The 14,561-nt window shown below is 31.0% G+C and overlaps 1 protein-coding gene across 2 annotated transcripts; it reads left to right on the top strand.

The window, feature by feature from the left end:
- Positions 1-10,508: 10,508 nt before the first annotated feature.
- On the top strand, positions 10,509-14,176 carry LOC114749746 (zinc finger MYND domain-containing protein 15). 2 transcript variants are annotated; one of them, XM_028938289.1, is made up of 11 exons: positions 10,509-10,638; positions 11,175-11,288; positions 11,402-11,514; positions 11,724-11,770; positions 11,855-11,955; positions 12,329-12,416; positions 12,712-12,820; positions 12,910-13,081; positions 13,192-13,269; positions 13,716-13,829; positions 13,971-14,176. In XM_028938289.1, exons 1-11 carry the CDS (start codon positions 10,540-10,542, stop codon positions 14,061-14,063), a joined length of 1,128 nt encoding a protein of 375 aa, XP_028794122.1. In that variant the 5' UTR covers positions 10,509-10,539; the 3' UTR covers positions 14,064-14,176. The 2 variants fall into 2 exon arrangements, with proteins under 2 accessions (XP_028794122.1, XP_028794126.1); XM_028938293.1 differs by lacking the exon at positions 13,971-14,176 and having other exon boundaries at positions 13,656-13,801.
- Positions 14,177-14,561: the final 385 nt, after the last annotated feature.

Genomic DNA, 14,561 nt, shown 5'->3' with positions numbered 1-14,561 from the left:
ATATTCTCTAACTAAAGATATTTTTTAATAATATTTTAAATCTTTTATTATTACTTCTTCTTTTGTCACATGAATTTCGTTCAGTCAATTTTTATGCTTATTAAAATTACAGAAAATTTGAGAGAAAGACTCGGACAAAATGATACTTATTGCAAAGGATCTTAAAAATTTTAATTATTTGAAAAGAGCAAATACTAAAAGATAATTTCAAAAAAACTAAATTGCCCCTTAACTAAATCTCTAAATTTTCTCCAAACTATGCTCCATTATTCCATATCCTGGGTGATCAAATTAGATGAATATTATCTCTTATCCTTAATATAAGACTGAATTGACTAATTTAAAAAGATTAAAAAATTATTTAATTATAACATATGTCACATAATCTCTATAGAATACTTATGTGAATTATTAGATTATATATCAATTCATTAGTGAGACAAATTAATTTGAAGAAAAATAAAAAATATAAATAATTTAAAGTAATTTAATAATTTTTCAAATTTTTCTAAATTAATCAATTAGATTCTTGTATTAAAAACGGGAAGTATTATTTGATTAAAGATGTCCATTTGAAAAGGTGGGCTTTTTATTCAGAAAATTACCTCCGTTGCAGTTTTCTCCCCCACATAGTATTTCAAATGTTCAATTTTGGTTTCAATATTTGTGTAGTACTAGTAATAGCATTAAAGAATAGTCAAGTTGCTTTCGGCAATCCTCTGATTTTCATACTGTGAATAGACACCTTTGATGGGATATATGCGACCTCTGACTTTCCTTCGGCTTGCAGTTTGATGCTGGATCGCCCTCCAGGTCGTTTTTGTGTTTCTTTTGTCCCTTTTTTTTTTTTTTAATTTAAAGAAGTACCTTGAAGCTTTCAACTTTATTTGAGCGGTATATGAAAAAAATACTATGAGCAATTTAGAAAAAAAAATATTTTTATCTAAGTCGAGACAAAATTTTTATTACACATTTATTTTGTAGATTATAAAATTACTTCTGAAAAGATAATCCTTACTATAATAAAAAGCCTGAAAATTATTTATCATGATAGATAGAAGGGGTAAGAGAAAATGTAGGAGATATGATTAGAGGGAATTGGGTTTTTTTAAATTCATATTTTAATATTTGGTCTTCCAAATAATTATAATTTTTAATTTTTTATTTTGATTGATTAAATATGGTTGATGATTGATTAATTCCCTGACTTTTTTCAATCTTTGAATTGTTTATGGGATGGATAAGTTTATGATACAACTAAATGGATCTCCTGTTCATGTCATCTGAATAATAAATAATAATATTGATGGTAGAGATAAGTGAATAACCTCGACCCTGATTAATGTGCTCAAAATTTCAAAATATAACAATATTATTCCATCTTGTTAAAAAACTCAACATTGGCTATTAAAAAATTGATACTGATAGTAATATTTTTAACGGTAAAAGACAATATTATTTTATTTTAACATTTTTGATTAACCTCAAACCAAAAAAAGGCAACATTATTCCTGAGAAAAAATTCCAGACATATTTGCACCTTAACACTAATTTTAATTCCTAAGCACACTTTATTGCATTTATTAGTTTCAGTGAAGAGCAAAGTTGAAAAGTCACAAAATTAAGGATACTTACTCCCACGACTTAAAAATGTTGAAAGTAGTCAATTTTATCTTATGTCACTTAGCTCTTATTATGTGTCATTTGTAATTCTTTCTCATATATCAAGAAATGATAGTTAAGTCTTACTCATTAAAACTTTTCTCTAAATATAGTTATAAATCATTTTCACATCTTTCTCCTCTCTCTTTTTTTTCTAGCAGAAATTAAATAGAATAAACTTAAAAAATATCATTAATAATTCCCTGAGTAACTTATATTAGGGATCAAATTGTTTTCTTACAAGTAACTTGTAACAGGGACGGGAATGGTAATTGAAATAGGAGGGTATAAGAAATTTAAATTTAAAAAATAATTATTGGCAAAAAAAATTTAAAAAATAATTGAACGTGATTTCTTTGGAACCTTGTATTGGGAAAAATACCACCGTATTAAAAACAAAAAGAAAGCAAATCATTACAAGGTTACAGGAAAACATGTAACTACTGAAAAACCTCAATAATTAGTAAATAGTATCAACTTATTGTTATTTTTTGTGCTAAAACTTAGCATCGCACATTACTAATTTTTTTGGAGGGTTATAGCTTTGAGTATTTTTAAATTATTTTGGACTTGAGACTAGCTTTTATCAAGTTGAGAATATTAAGGTTAAAAGCAGTTAAAAACCTCCTAATAAGTGCGCTTCTTGAAATTTGAATTTGTGTTCTCCTTTGTAGATGGCTGAGATAGCTTACCGTATCAACTAACAACTTGTTAGTCACACCTGATTAATTTATTATGGGAGGTTAATAATTACATTGTTTTTCTGGAATCTCATAATAATGATTGACGTTAAGAGCATCCAAACAAATCAAAACGCGCGAGAAGTGAATGATAAAGACCGAAGACGCGGACACCAAACAAAACAATCTGGAACGGAACTTTCCTTAGTGATGACATTTTGACCTCTCAGAATGAGCAATGCGCGTTGACTCTGTGAAATGGACACGCCCTTCTCGGCCGCCAGCTGCTCCGCACTTAAATCCTCCGTATTGCAATAAATATCTATGGTTACGTGGGAGGGATTGACTTTTGATGGAATCAGAATGGCCATGGTAATGGGATTGGTAATGGAGCTTTTATTTTATGTTGGGTAGGAGGTAATATGTGGAAGGAACACAATCATTTATTTTATTTTATAATAAGATATATAAAATTAAAAGACTATAATACCCTTTAGTATTTTAGAGCTGGGGACTCCAACCTTCTGCACTCTTTAACTCTTTTTCTAATAAAAAGGAGACCGCATGCTCATATACATTGTTTTAAAAATAAATACATTAAATTTTGCCTCATTTTACAATAAAAATAAATTAAATATTTTAAAAATGAGAAACGGCTTTCTATCGTATCCCAACAAATTTATGTATAAAAAGGTAATAAAAAATCAATACTTCCTTAAAATTTATCCCAACAAATCATTAATAATTCCTTAAAATTATAAAATTTTGATTCAAAAAATTTATCACTGGGTCATTAAAATTATAATTTTCTTAAAATTTAAAAATACATTTTGAAATTAATAATATGTAAGATCAAAAGATAAGAAGCAATAGTTCTTATTATAATTTTCTCTAATATTAGTTCAGGTAAGTAAGATAATCCGTATCTTACTTCAAACAGTCATCAAAATATTCTTGTCTGAAATAAATTATTTCAAATACGTAATAAAATATTCTTATCTGAAACAGAATATTTTAAATCTGTAACAAAATATCCCTGTCCGAAACAAAATATTTCAAGTCCATAACATTATTGTAATATGAGTATTCTTGTCTTTTGAGCTTTTTAATCCCTGGACTCAAAAGCATTACCCTGGGGGAGGTGGGATTGTATAATCCCACCAATGTGGCATTATTTAGTACTCGGTAATCTTCAATCCCTCGTACCAAACATGACAAAATCATCCAATCCCCTGCTGCAATCCCATTCCCTTCCCCTCAATCCCTCCTACCAAACATGTCCTATGAGTATGACTATACCCCCATTAACTTTCCTACGCATTTCCTACTTTTCTCATACTTCCACTTGTTGTATCACACACTCTTTATATAATAAGTGTTTTTTTTTTTAAAAAAAAGTAAGGAAAAATAAAAGGGAAAATCTAGTCAATAATGAAGGAATGCAATGAAGATTACAGAGAACATACGAGAGTCCATCTATACTTAGAGTTGAGAATACTAGTTGCGGCTCGTTGGACTAACCTTTTTCTTTTTTTTTTAATCTAAGGCCAAGCCTAAAAAATTAGGGATTTCTAAAAAAGAAAGGTAAAGGCTAGTCTATAAATCCACTTATTCAATTTTTTGAATTTTTAAGAAAACTAAAATGTAAGTTTTTTTTTTTAATGCTTAACACTCATTCGGATCAATTCAGATCAGAATTTATGAAAATGATGAAAATAAAGAAAGTATAACTTTCAAACTAGAAACTATTTTGACTTATTAGGTCTAGTCAGCTTGTATTCCCAACTCTATTTATACTGTTACATAGCCTTTTGGTTTTAAACTCATTATCTTTAATTATTTTGCCAAAATTGAAAAACATTAGTAATTTTATTAAAATTGTTTCACAATTGATGAAGTCTCAATCTTCTTCTAGCGGGCAAAAAAGTTTCAATCTTCATCCCTATTAATACAATCAATTTAAAAGAAATACCCTCTTCCTGTATTCAATGAAAATGTGCAAAAATACTGGGGCCTTGTAAACCAACTAACGTCAAACACATTTTTTAAAATTTTCTTAGTTTAAATCCTTAGTAAAAAGCATGATGGATTTGTAAATTGTAACAAAAAAAAATCAAAATGTGCAAAAATGGTTTTTCTAAGAAAAACAATTAATACCCCAAAAACTTGTGCAAATTAATACACATTTAGGTTTGATTAAAAAAAATCCCACATTTAATATCACAGTTTTCTTCTAAAACATACATAAACTTAACTACTAGAAGGTATATGGAACTATACATTGTTGATGTAACATCCACCTTTCTACGAAGGTCGTCGCGGCAAAGGGTACCTTTTGCCACGGTGAAATGCCTAAAACATGGCATTTCATTTACGCATCATTGCTGCAGCAAATGGTTGAAAATCTTAAATATGGGGTTTGGAGGTTGTGCAGTCACTTTGAGTTCTTCTTAAGCGGAATAGTTTTGCTCTATAAGGGTTTCCTCGGGGCAAATCTTTGAGGAGTTTGTGAACTCCAAAAGTAATAGTAAGTGATCCCAATCTCTTTATGTGTTTTCTCACTCTTTTTTTTCTCATTCTTCTCCCCTAGTTAGGATTTTGTTATCTTTGGGATAAACCCTTAGCGAATATCTAACTTGATGATATGATTTGTCTTAGAGCCACGGATTCACGGTAGACGTTTTGATGACATCCAAGTATGCTTTAGGTAAATTCTGCTACTATTTTGGGAATTGAGGTAATGTAAACTCTTACCTATTTCTCCTGCTGGGTTCTCTAAGAGAGCTCTTAATTAAAAAGTAACCTCTAGGACCAGTTTTGAGGGAACTGGAATTAAAAAAAAGAAAAAGAATAGAATACTACTGGAATTGTTGATTGTATCTAGAGTTTATTTTAGTATGATTGATTATTGTGAAAACAACAAGTTTCTAGAGCTCTAGGATTGGACATAAGCCTTAAAGCTAGTTCTTGGTTTTCCCTCATGTTTACTGACATCATCTATGGATTTCGCCATGGCGAAAAATTATGTCGTTGTAAAAAGCATGGTTAATGTTGCCTCGATGAGGCATAGCACTCACAGTGACAAAGGTGGGGTTCAATGTGACGAAGAACCCTATTTATCGCGGTGAAGAGCTCAGAATTGTACTATGTGATATTCGTTTGAATTTGTAAATTGAAATAAACTGTGGTATGTTGTACTGCTACATGCTGATATCTTGTTATGTGATTGTGACATGAATTGAACCATGATGCCCTGTATGAATCAATAACTGGTAAGAGTTGAGAATTTGCTATTATGATTATATTGCTTTGACTTGAGAAACATTATGATTGTGTATTATGTTATAAACTATAAAAATGCGGAGGTGTTGTGATGGAGATATACGGCATAAGCACGTGGTTCACCTCCATATAGCGTATTATGGTTAGCAATTTGGACGGGTTAGTATACCCTTATTTGCGACACTCTTAGAGTATCTTAATGCAATATCCCCCAAGAGCAGCATATCTATCAAGATACTAGATAGTATACCTATTGGGGCAGCATACCTCATTCCTAGAGCAGCCCATGGCATGCGTGTACTTTGTCAACTTTGGCTGATCTGCATCATAGGTGAGGGAAGCTTGTAGTAGTCACCGGCCACATGGTAAGCACCAGCTCATTGGTTCAAGTTAGCAAGTATAAGGAGGATATAAGTTGGAAATTGAATTTAAATTAACAACTGATGTTAATGGCTATGGCTTGTTTGTGTGTCAACTTTTAATGTTATATGTTTTCGTTGTATAAGGTTACTCTAACAATGATTTCTTTGCCTATTAGTCCCACTAGTGTACAGGTGCTAGCAGGTAAGGTGGGTAGGAAATTATGTTATTAGGATATTTGTCTCACTCCGTTACTTTTTGCAGGGGTTAATAGCAAAGGAGTCACGATGGAGAAGGAGCATGAGGTTAGAGGTCATATGACAAAATGACCCTACCTCACAATTAAATCTTCTCTATTTATCTTTTAGTTTATTTGCCGCCTAGGATATTGGTATTCATTTATTTAGTCTTGCATATTTGGTAAGTTTGGTTTATTAAACCTTTATCCTGTTATTTTATGGTTTGATTTGGTTTTTTTAATAAAAGCTTGGTTTTGAGGCTTGGATTCGCATTATGATTAATGGTACATATGCTTGAATAGATAGTTTTGATGTATTGATCTAATTATTTCGATAGTAGTTTATTATCCGCTATAACTATGTCAATCGAGTAAACGGAGAAATCTTTTGATAATCATGTTAGTAGTTCAATCCTTTTCTAATATGGATATAGTTATGTATTTAAGGTAAATAAAATTTTTTATAACCACAATATGGTGCTTTGTGGAATATTTGTGCTTACTCTTCTTATATCATGATTATATGAAAAATAGGTACTGTATACTAAAGAAGTTGTAGGGTGTTACAGTTAATAAGTGGGTAAGAATGAAAAATTCTTTTGTTACTCCTTGCGGATATAGGAGAATATTTCAAAACTTTATACGATGGGCAAGACACTATTTTTAATTTTTTGTATTGATATATGGGTTTTAAGGAGGACGAATAATAAAAGAAAGGGAGTATTTCAGAAATATAATTTGTGAATAACATGTGCTTAATATAAATTTGATATTCAATCTACCCCATTTTAAGTGTTATCTTAGTGAAATTATTTTGTTCCACTGTGCTTTAATTTAATTAATTAATATGTTGTTTGAGGCATTCTTCAGAAATATCCGATAAAATAGAAATAATGTAAATAAAAAATTAACTTGATCTTGTGATTGAATAACGCATGCAAATCGAGAAAAAATATATCAACTAGTCTCATGAAATATTGAAATCCCACTATGTACCTTTTATAATTTTGACCTGTCTACTGTCAATGGTGTGCATTGAAGTAGCTTTTTTTTTTAAAAAAATAAATTTTCTCCAATAATAATTTAATCCAAGCCTAAAATTTGGTGATTTTCAATTGAGTTTACTATTTCTAGTAAGTTGGTACTTTTTAACATTGGATTTACGCAAATTGAATAAACACCCTTATACATTTTCAGTAGTATTGACAAAATAATTTTAAAAAAATGAAGTTTATATTTTTATTATGTTCAAGAACTATGGTTTGTTACATAATTGGATCTTAAGAAATCATTAAAATGTTATCACACCACAAAGTTCTATAGAGTACTACCCCTAGTCCTTAATATAAGAACTAATTGATTAATTTGAGTAGATTAAGAAAATTAATTAAGTTATTTATTTCTAACAAATAGGTCTTGTTTTTCCTAAAATATCCTTACTAATCAAGTATATTAGCTAGAACTACCATTAATACAAGGACTATTTTGAAAAAAAAAAGATAAATATAAGATACCAAGTGGATTGAGGTCTTATATTTAGGACCAAAATAAAAATCAAACAAGCTCTTATATTAAAGATTGGAGGTAAGTATTTCTTGCCTAGTTATATTAAAACAGTTAAGGTCATTTTTGTCACGCAATGAAACTGTGAATAACCGAAATTTTTTTTATTCCATGTCACTCCAAAGTGTTAAAAAAAGGTTGCTCTAATTGTTAAAAAATTAATATTTTTTGTTAAAACATTTAACATTGACTTTTAACATTTTATAACACTTAGGAATGATATTGAATTAAAAAAATGAATATAAATACTTGCCATAATCCATATATCCTACTTTAAAATATTTCAAGTGATTATTTAAAGTCAACTAAGACACGTGGCTTGGCCCTTTTCGCAAAAGAAAGAAAAAAACGAAGGTGCTGCTCAGGTTTGACCATATCAAGTCAACCTGGGGCTCCTAGGTGCGCTGTCCAAGCTCATATCGTTTTACCACTTCTTGGAGTCTTTGTTGTGCAGAGGACGTCCCATAAATGTGTCGGCAGCAAATGGGCACTTTTAAAATTTAAGACAAACTAAAGAATTCAATTCAATTCACCAACTAAACGTATTTGCTTACCCTCCTATTCCTGGAAAAATTCAAAACAAAAAAAAAAAAGAAAAAAAAATTGTCATGTGACAATATTTCACATACTACCTCTAGTCCTCAATAGGATAATAGGATAAGAGTTAATCAATTAATTTGGATACATTAAAAAAAATTTATTAAGTTAGTTATTTATGATAAATAGATTTTTTTTTTAAAATATCTTTATTAATCATATATATTAGCTAGAACTACATTTTGATGACACTTTTAACATGTACAATTATATTGATTACTTTAAAAACATGGATAAATATGAGAGACAAAGTATATTAGAGTCTTATATTTTGAATCAAATTGAATTCAAACTAACTCATATATTAAAAACATTGTGAAATATTTATAAAATATTAAAACTAACCCAATCAAATTTTAATTCAATAGTTGAAATGAGAAGTGGAGCGAGGAAGTAGAATTTCTTCATTATCATGGTAGTATTTAATTATAGTTAATGGAATACAAGGATAGTTTAGAAAAAAATAAATAAATATGTGGGACAAAATGAATTGAAATATTATGCTACCTCCGGTCCTTAATATAAGACACTGTTTGATTTTTATTTTGGTCCTAAATATAAGACCCCAATCCACTTTGTCTCTCATATATATATATATATATATATATATTTCCAAAGTAGCCCTTTTAACAATGATAGTTCTAGTCAATACACTTGATTAGTAAACATATTTTAGGAAATATAACACTGTTTGATTTTTATTTTGGTCCTAAATATAAGACCCCAATCCACTTTGTCTCTCATATTTATATATATTTTTCCAAAGTAGCCCTTCTAACAATAATAGTTCTAGTCAATACACTTGATTAGTAAACATATTTTAGGAAATATAACATGTATTTAGGACAAATAACTAACTCAACTTACTTCCTTAATCTCCTCAAATTAGTCAACTGGCTCTTATAATTAGGATCGGAGGTCACTAGAACTATCATTATTAGAAGGACTACTTTGGAAAAAATGTATAAATATGAGAGACAAAGTGGATTGGGATCTTATATTTAGGACTAAAATAAAAGTCAAACAGAGTCTTATATTAAAGACAGGAGGTAGTAGTATTTAGGATCAAACTAAAAGTTAAACTAACTCTTATAATTAGGACTAGAGATAGTATTTTTTTATATGAGAGGTGGGCTCCGAGTGGCAAGTGTTATCGAAATTCGAAAGTCTTGAGAATAAGTTGTGCAACTCATAGTTGTTGAATTTTATATTTATATTTTATATTAATGATAATATTAATATCAATTATATTAGTATTTTTTTGATTATTTTATTTATATTAAAATTAATGTTGATATTCCATTCGGTCAATTTGAATGTTAGTTAACAAATAAGGGATGATTGCTAATAAAATTGGTACTAAATTGCTGATAGTACAGCTTATGCACAAAAGGAGAAGCCAGTTTTCGTTAATAGATAATTAACAAATATTTCAATAGGTGCATGAGATTTATCTTAATTTTGATAAGCTTTGAAAACGTAACTCATTTAAATATTTTCATAATAAAATCATTTTAACATACAAGTGCATAATTGAAATTATATTTATAAAATAAAAACCAGTCTCCATTTAAAGTCTAACAACTTACATGATGCCATGATGGCATCTTTAAAAACCTAACGCATTTTGACACCGAAATAGTTCATCGCAGTAAAGGTTTGCGAACAGAAATCTTCTCACTAGATATACTTATTCCCTTATTGAAAATAATTTGATAAAGAACAGAAAAAGTTAAGACGTATCCAGTACTCTGAAATATTTTTTAAAGTATTTTTTTTGCTTAGCACCAAAAATATTTTTGGGTGCTGGACCCATTTAAAAAAAACCTTTGAACTGTTAGATCTATAAAAAAATACCTCACGATACTGAACGTATCTAAAAAAAATATTTCAGATTAATGGATATATCTTAATCTAGACAGAAATCTAAATTGTATTTACAGCCTGCCTCAAGAAAAGGCCTCTTGGTCTTGATTCCATAACCTCGAAAGAAGAAAATGGGCTACAAGAAAGAAATAGGAAGCCCGTATTTTTAATCCTTGATGGGTTTGGCTTTCAGGCCCACTCTCAGGGCCAGTTTTGTAAGAGCACAAGGAATGCCCAGAAAATACTAATAGAAGGCGGCTCGCCGTGGCCAACCGAGCTGCGTCGCAAACGATGGAGTGTGCGGCGAGGGGGAGAACTCCGTGCGTCGGCCCAGCCACGAGACGCTGTGCTCGCTGTGAAGCTGTTTCTTATTGCTCTATTGCTCACCAGGTTTTTCTCTCACTCTTGTAAACTTTTCTTTCTCACAATTATCTTTCTTTTCACTTGATTGTTCTTCTAACATGCTTCTGGGTTTCGAACTCCTTGCTGCTTATTTTTCTTGGTTATGTATATTGTTTGGCTTCAGATGGAACTGAGTTGGAATTTGAATTTGAGTTAGGTCTTTAATGTACTTCATGGCCTGGTAATAATGAATTTTTTGAGTTTCCTGAATTCATTTTTACATTTGTGCGAGAGTCGTGTTTATTGCCTATTGTCATATGGGATTGTATGGATAATATAGCGAGGAAATGTCCTCTTCACTACGACTTCGATTGTCAAGAACATCTAAATAGACTTGTGGGACCAATTTCTGATATTCAGAATATTTGTTTAGGACTGAAGATATTCAGAATTTATTTGTACTGGATTCTACTTGCAGATATTTTCTAGTTAAATATTGATTTTTTTTTTGGCAAATTCTAGTTAAATATTGATGTTCTGCATGAAACACACCTAATTTCTTCCTTTTTTTTTTTGGTGCATAGATTGCACACTGGAGTCATCATAAACATGAGTGTGAACGGTTAGAAAAACAGATGAAGAATGTGGATGTATTGAATGAATTTCCTTTCACATTCTCTCCAGAAGCTACATATCGGGTAATTGGTGATCTGCTTGTGGTTGACAATGATCTGTATATTTTTAATGTATATGTACATGTATTTATGTATGTATAGTTCTTGCTTACTTATTGCTCTTAAACTTCCATCAGATTTGTGAAAAGCAAGAGACTAGGTGTTCATTTTTGGCGAAGAGGCATCTTCATCAGGTGGGAATGTGGCTGCACGAATGCTGTTGTGGAGCATCATGCGGCGCCTTTGATCGGTTAGGGTTTTCTCTCATTTCCTTCGTAGTTCATATTCTGCCACTTAATTAAATTCCTTCTTTTACTTATGTATGAGTATTGGAATTCAGCTTAAGATAAAGAATAAAATAAAAAAAGCTTCACTTTTTGTGCTTTTGAAGATAACATTTTCCCATTAGTCTACTAGTTTTAGATAATTGTTCATTGCAAGAAAAATTGATTTCTGCAGATTGAACAAAGGCTGGGATCTCTCAAGTCATTTCTGCCCATGTTCTGGTAATTTTATGCTTCAAACTTTTTTTGTCTTCTCCTTCTCATCCTCCTTTAGATGTACAGTGAATTTAACATATGGATGACCAGGGCCTGAATCTGCTATATCAGAGGAGTTGCATAGTTGGGAAGACTACTGTAAGTGGAGGTGCATTCCACTGGACTCACCTGTTGCTTTACTTCTTCACTGGGTATGAGTATCTCATTAACTTTAGCAATTGCTTTATCTTCATTTACATTTCAATGGCTTTCATAAGCATGCCTTACTAGCTACTATGTTTTCTCATGGAAGTCAACACTATTCACGGCCATTTGTTTGTCTACAAGGTTTCTTTTCTTTTTGACATGAGCGTGCATAGGTAGTCTGAGAAGGGGATTTGAATCAGACAAAATTTGTATTTAAAAGTTGGAACAAGGGGCAAAGTTACTTATCGTTTACTTGGATCTAAAGGAAATATCTACTAAAGGTTCTTCATATGATACCATATAAAGCATAGACATGTCTGAACAGGTATTGTTCAGATAATTATTTATGTATTGATTGTCTGGTGTTTTCTATTGCAGCCACTTACGGTATATCATGCTTTGCAACTTGTTGGAATCACGATCCCGAATCCTGAAATTAATGATAAGCTGTACATACATTACCTTGGTAAACTATTGCTTTCAAATTCTTTCTTAAGTATTTTAATTTGATTTGGATTCTTTCTTTCTTTTTCTTTTTTTCCATTTTTTTGGCCCAGAAAATTCCTTTTATGCTCTCTTTGCTTTTACAAAATGATCTGTTTCCTCATTTTTATCTGTTATGTCATTTTAGTGGCAGTGAAACATTTACTTTTATGAATCATTATTCAAAAAAGGCTTCGCATCTGCATCTCCCTTAGACATTAGTAATTTGCATGATCCCTCGGCTTTTGACTTCTGTCTCATGACGTTGTCTCTAAAAGGACCTGAGAAAGAGCTTCTACAACTTGTGGTGTTTGGGGAATTACGGGCACTCTTCCCCGGTGTACGTATTCATGTAGAACTTGTTGGGCCTGCGATTCCTCTACACAGGTCCGTTGAAGTTCTTGTGATTCATGTTTTGTCCTAATGCTGGTCGCAAATTGGTCCACAATGCATATCTTCCGTTTCCCAGTGAACAGGGATGGAGAGAAGATCAGTATTTCTCAGTATGCTCGCTGCAATAGTGATGAGTGTTCCTGCAAATTATCTGGTGATGATGTGATTTTCAAAACGCAATCTGATACCACTTCGGCAGTGACATTGCAGCTTTGGCGAGGGTTCTATCACGATCGTTATGGTGATATTGTCAAGGTATCTAATTTTCTGATGGTCAACATTCAAATTATCATTGTTTCCAGATAACTTTAAATGGCTGATTCTTCAATTCAGCAATTTTCTCTTCAATTTTGTTCCCCTAACAGGATAAGGATTCCTTCCCACATCTAGTCATAGCCCCAAATGCTGGCATTGCTGCTTATACTAGTTGGTTACCCAGTATTGTATGCCACCCACCTCACGCTTCTCTTTTATGTTTTGCTGTTGATTCAAATTTGTGAATTACCTTTTTATTAAAAAAGTACTCTTCCAGTTCTAAATATGAATTATATAACTAATTTGTAGTGAGTAAGAAAATTAGTTAAGTTTGTTATTTGTAAGAAATGTATGTTGGTTTCCTAAAATATCCCTTTAATCATTTGCATTGTAAACTACTTCCTGATAGAAATTCTCTTAATAAATGTAATTAATGGGGATAGTTTGAAAAACAAATTATAAATTTAGGAGATAAAGTGGATTAGGGTTTTACATTTGGAATTAAAGTAAACTCTTCTGCTAATTTCTACACTTAAAACTGAAGGAGTGGCAATAATGAATAGAAGAGAAGCAGGGTACTTTTTTCCCTGTCTTATCATTGTTTTTGTTCGGTTTTGCTTGATGAATATTTCAGGAGCTAATGGAAAAGATGAACATCCCGGTTGTTTTCACCGACTACTGTGAGGAAGCTTGTCATCTTGCTGCACGTTGTATTGAGTCTGTAACTGGCCGCTCCCTTGGATTGCCTGTAAGCTTCTTACTTCCTGCTTTTGAAAGTTGTATTTTGATAGATTCTTAAGTGGCGAGTTGGTTCATTATTATCTAGATTTTCACATTTCTTACCATTGATCTGGTATCAACAGAAGCATTGAACTGTTATGTCATGTAGGTTCAATTGAATCCATTCAGGCAGCCGGTAGCGGTGGAGGATAGTGTGCTGTTGCTTCCTTGTTATTCAAATTGCTTTCTTTTTGGGATGTAAATTGATTGATTTACTAAAATAAAGTATTAAACACATGCTTATTATTGTGTAATTATTACTTATGATTCCTCACAAAAGAAAAATATAATTAACCATGCATTAATCATTTTATATGTTTGATTTTGATATAAATTGAGGAGATAAAGATAATCTCAAGTGGATGAGTTAGAGGAATATTATACGCATGATAATGCTCTTGGTATTGTACTACCTTTGGTCCTTAACATGAAAACTAGATAATTAATTTGAGAAGATTAAGAAATAAGTTACTTTGGTTAATTGTAACAACTAACAAGTGTGGATTGATTTTCCTAAATTATCGTTAATTATATGTATTGGAATGAAAACCCTTGTAATTAATATAAATATTTTAGAGAAAATATTATAAATTCAAGAGGTAAAGTGAACTGAGATCATATTTAGAACCAATTTAATTTTTAATTAGTTTTTATATTAAGAATTGAAGCCGGTATATTATATTGTGTGCATTGATAAAAT

Source organism: Neltuma alba, unplaced genomic scaffold (genome assembly GCF_004799145.2).
Source record: "Neltuma alba isolate B1F8T4 unplaced genomic scaffold, ASM479914v2 tig00000999_pilon, whole genome shotgun sequence".
Taxonomy (NCBI): domain Eukaryota; kingdom Viridiplantae; phylum Streptophyta; class Magnoliopsida; order Fabales; family Fabaceae; genus Neltuma; species Neltuma alba.
Note: the sequence above shows the minus strand (reverse complement) of the source record. Positions and strands in the feature narration are given on the sequence as shown.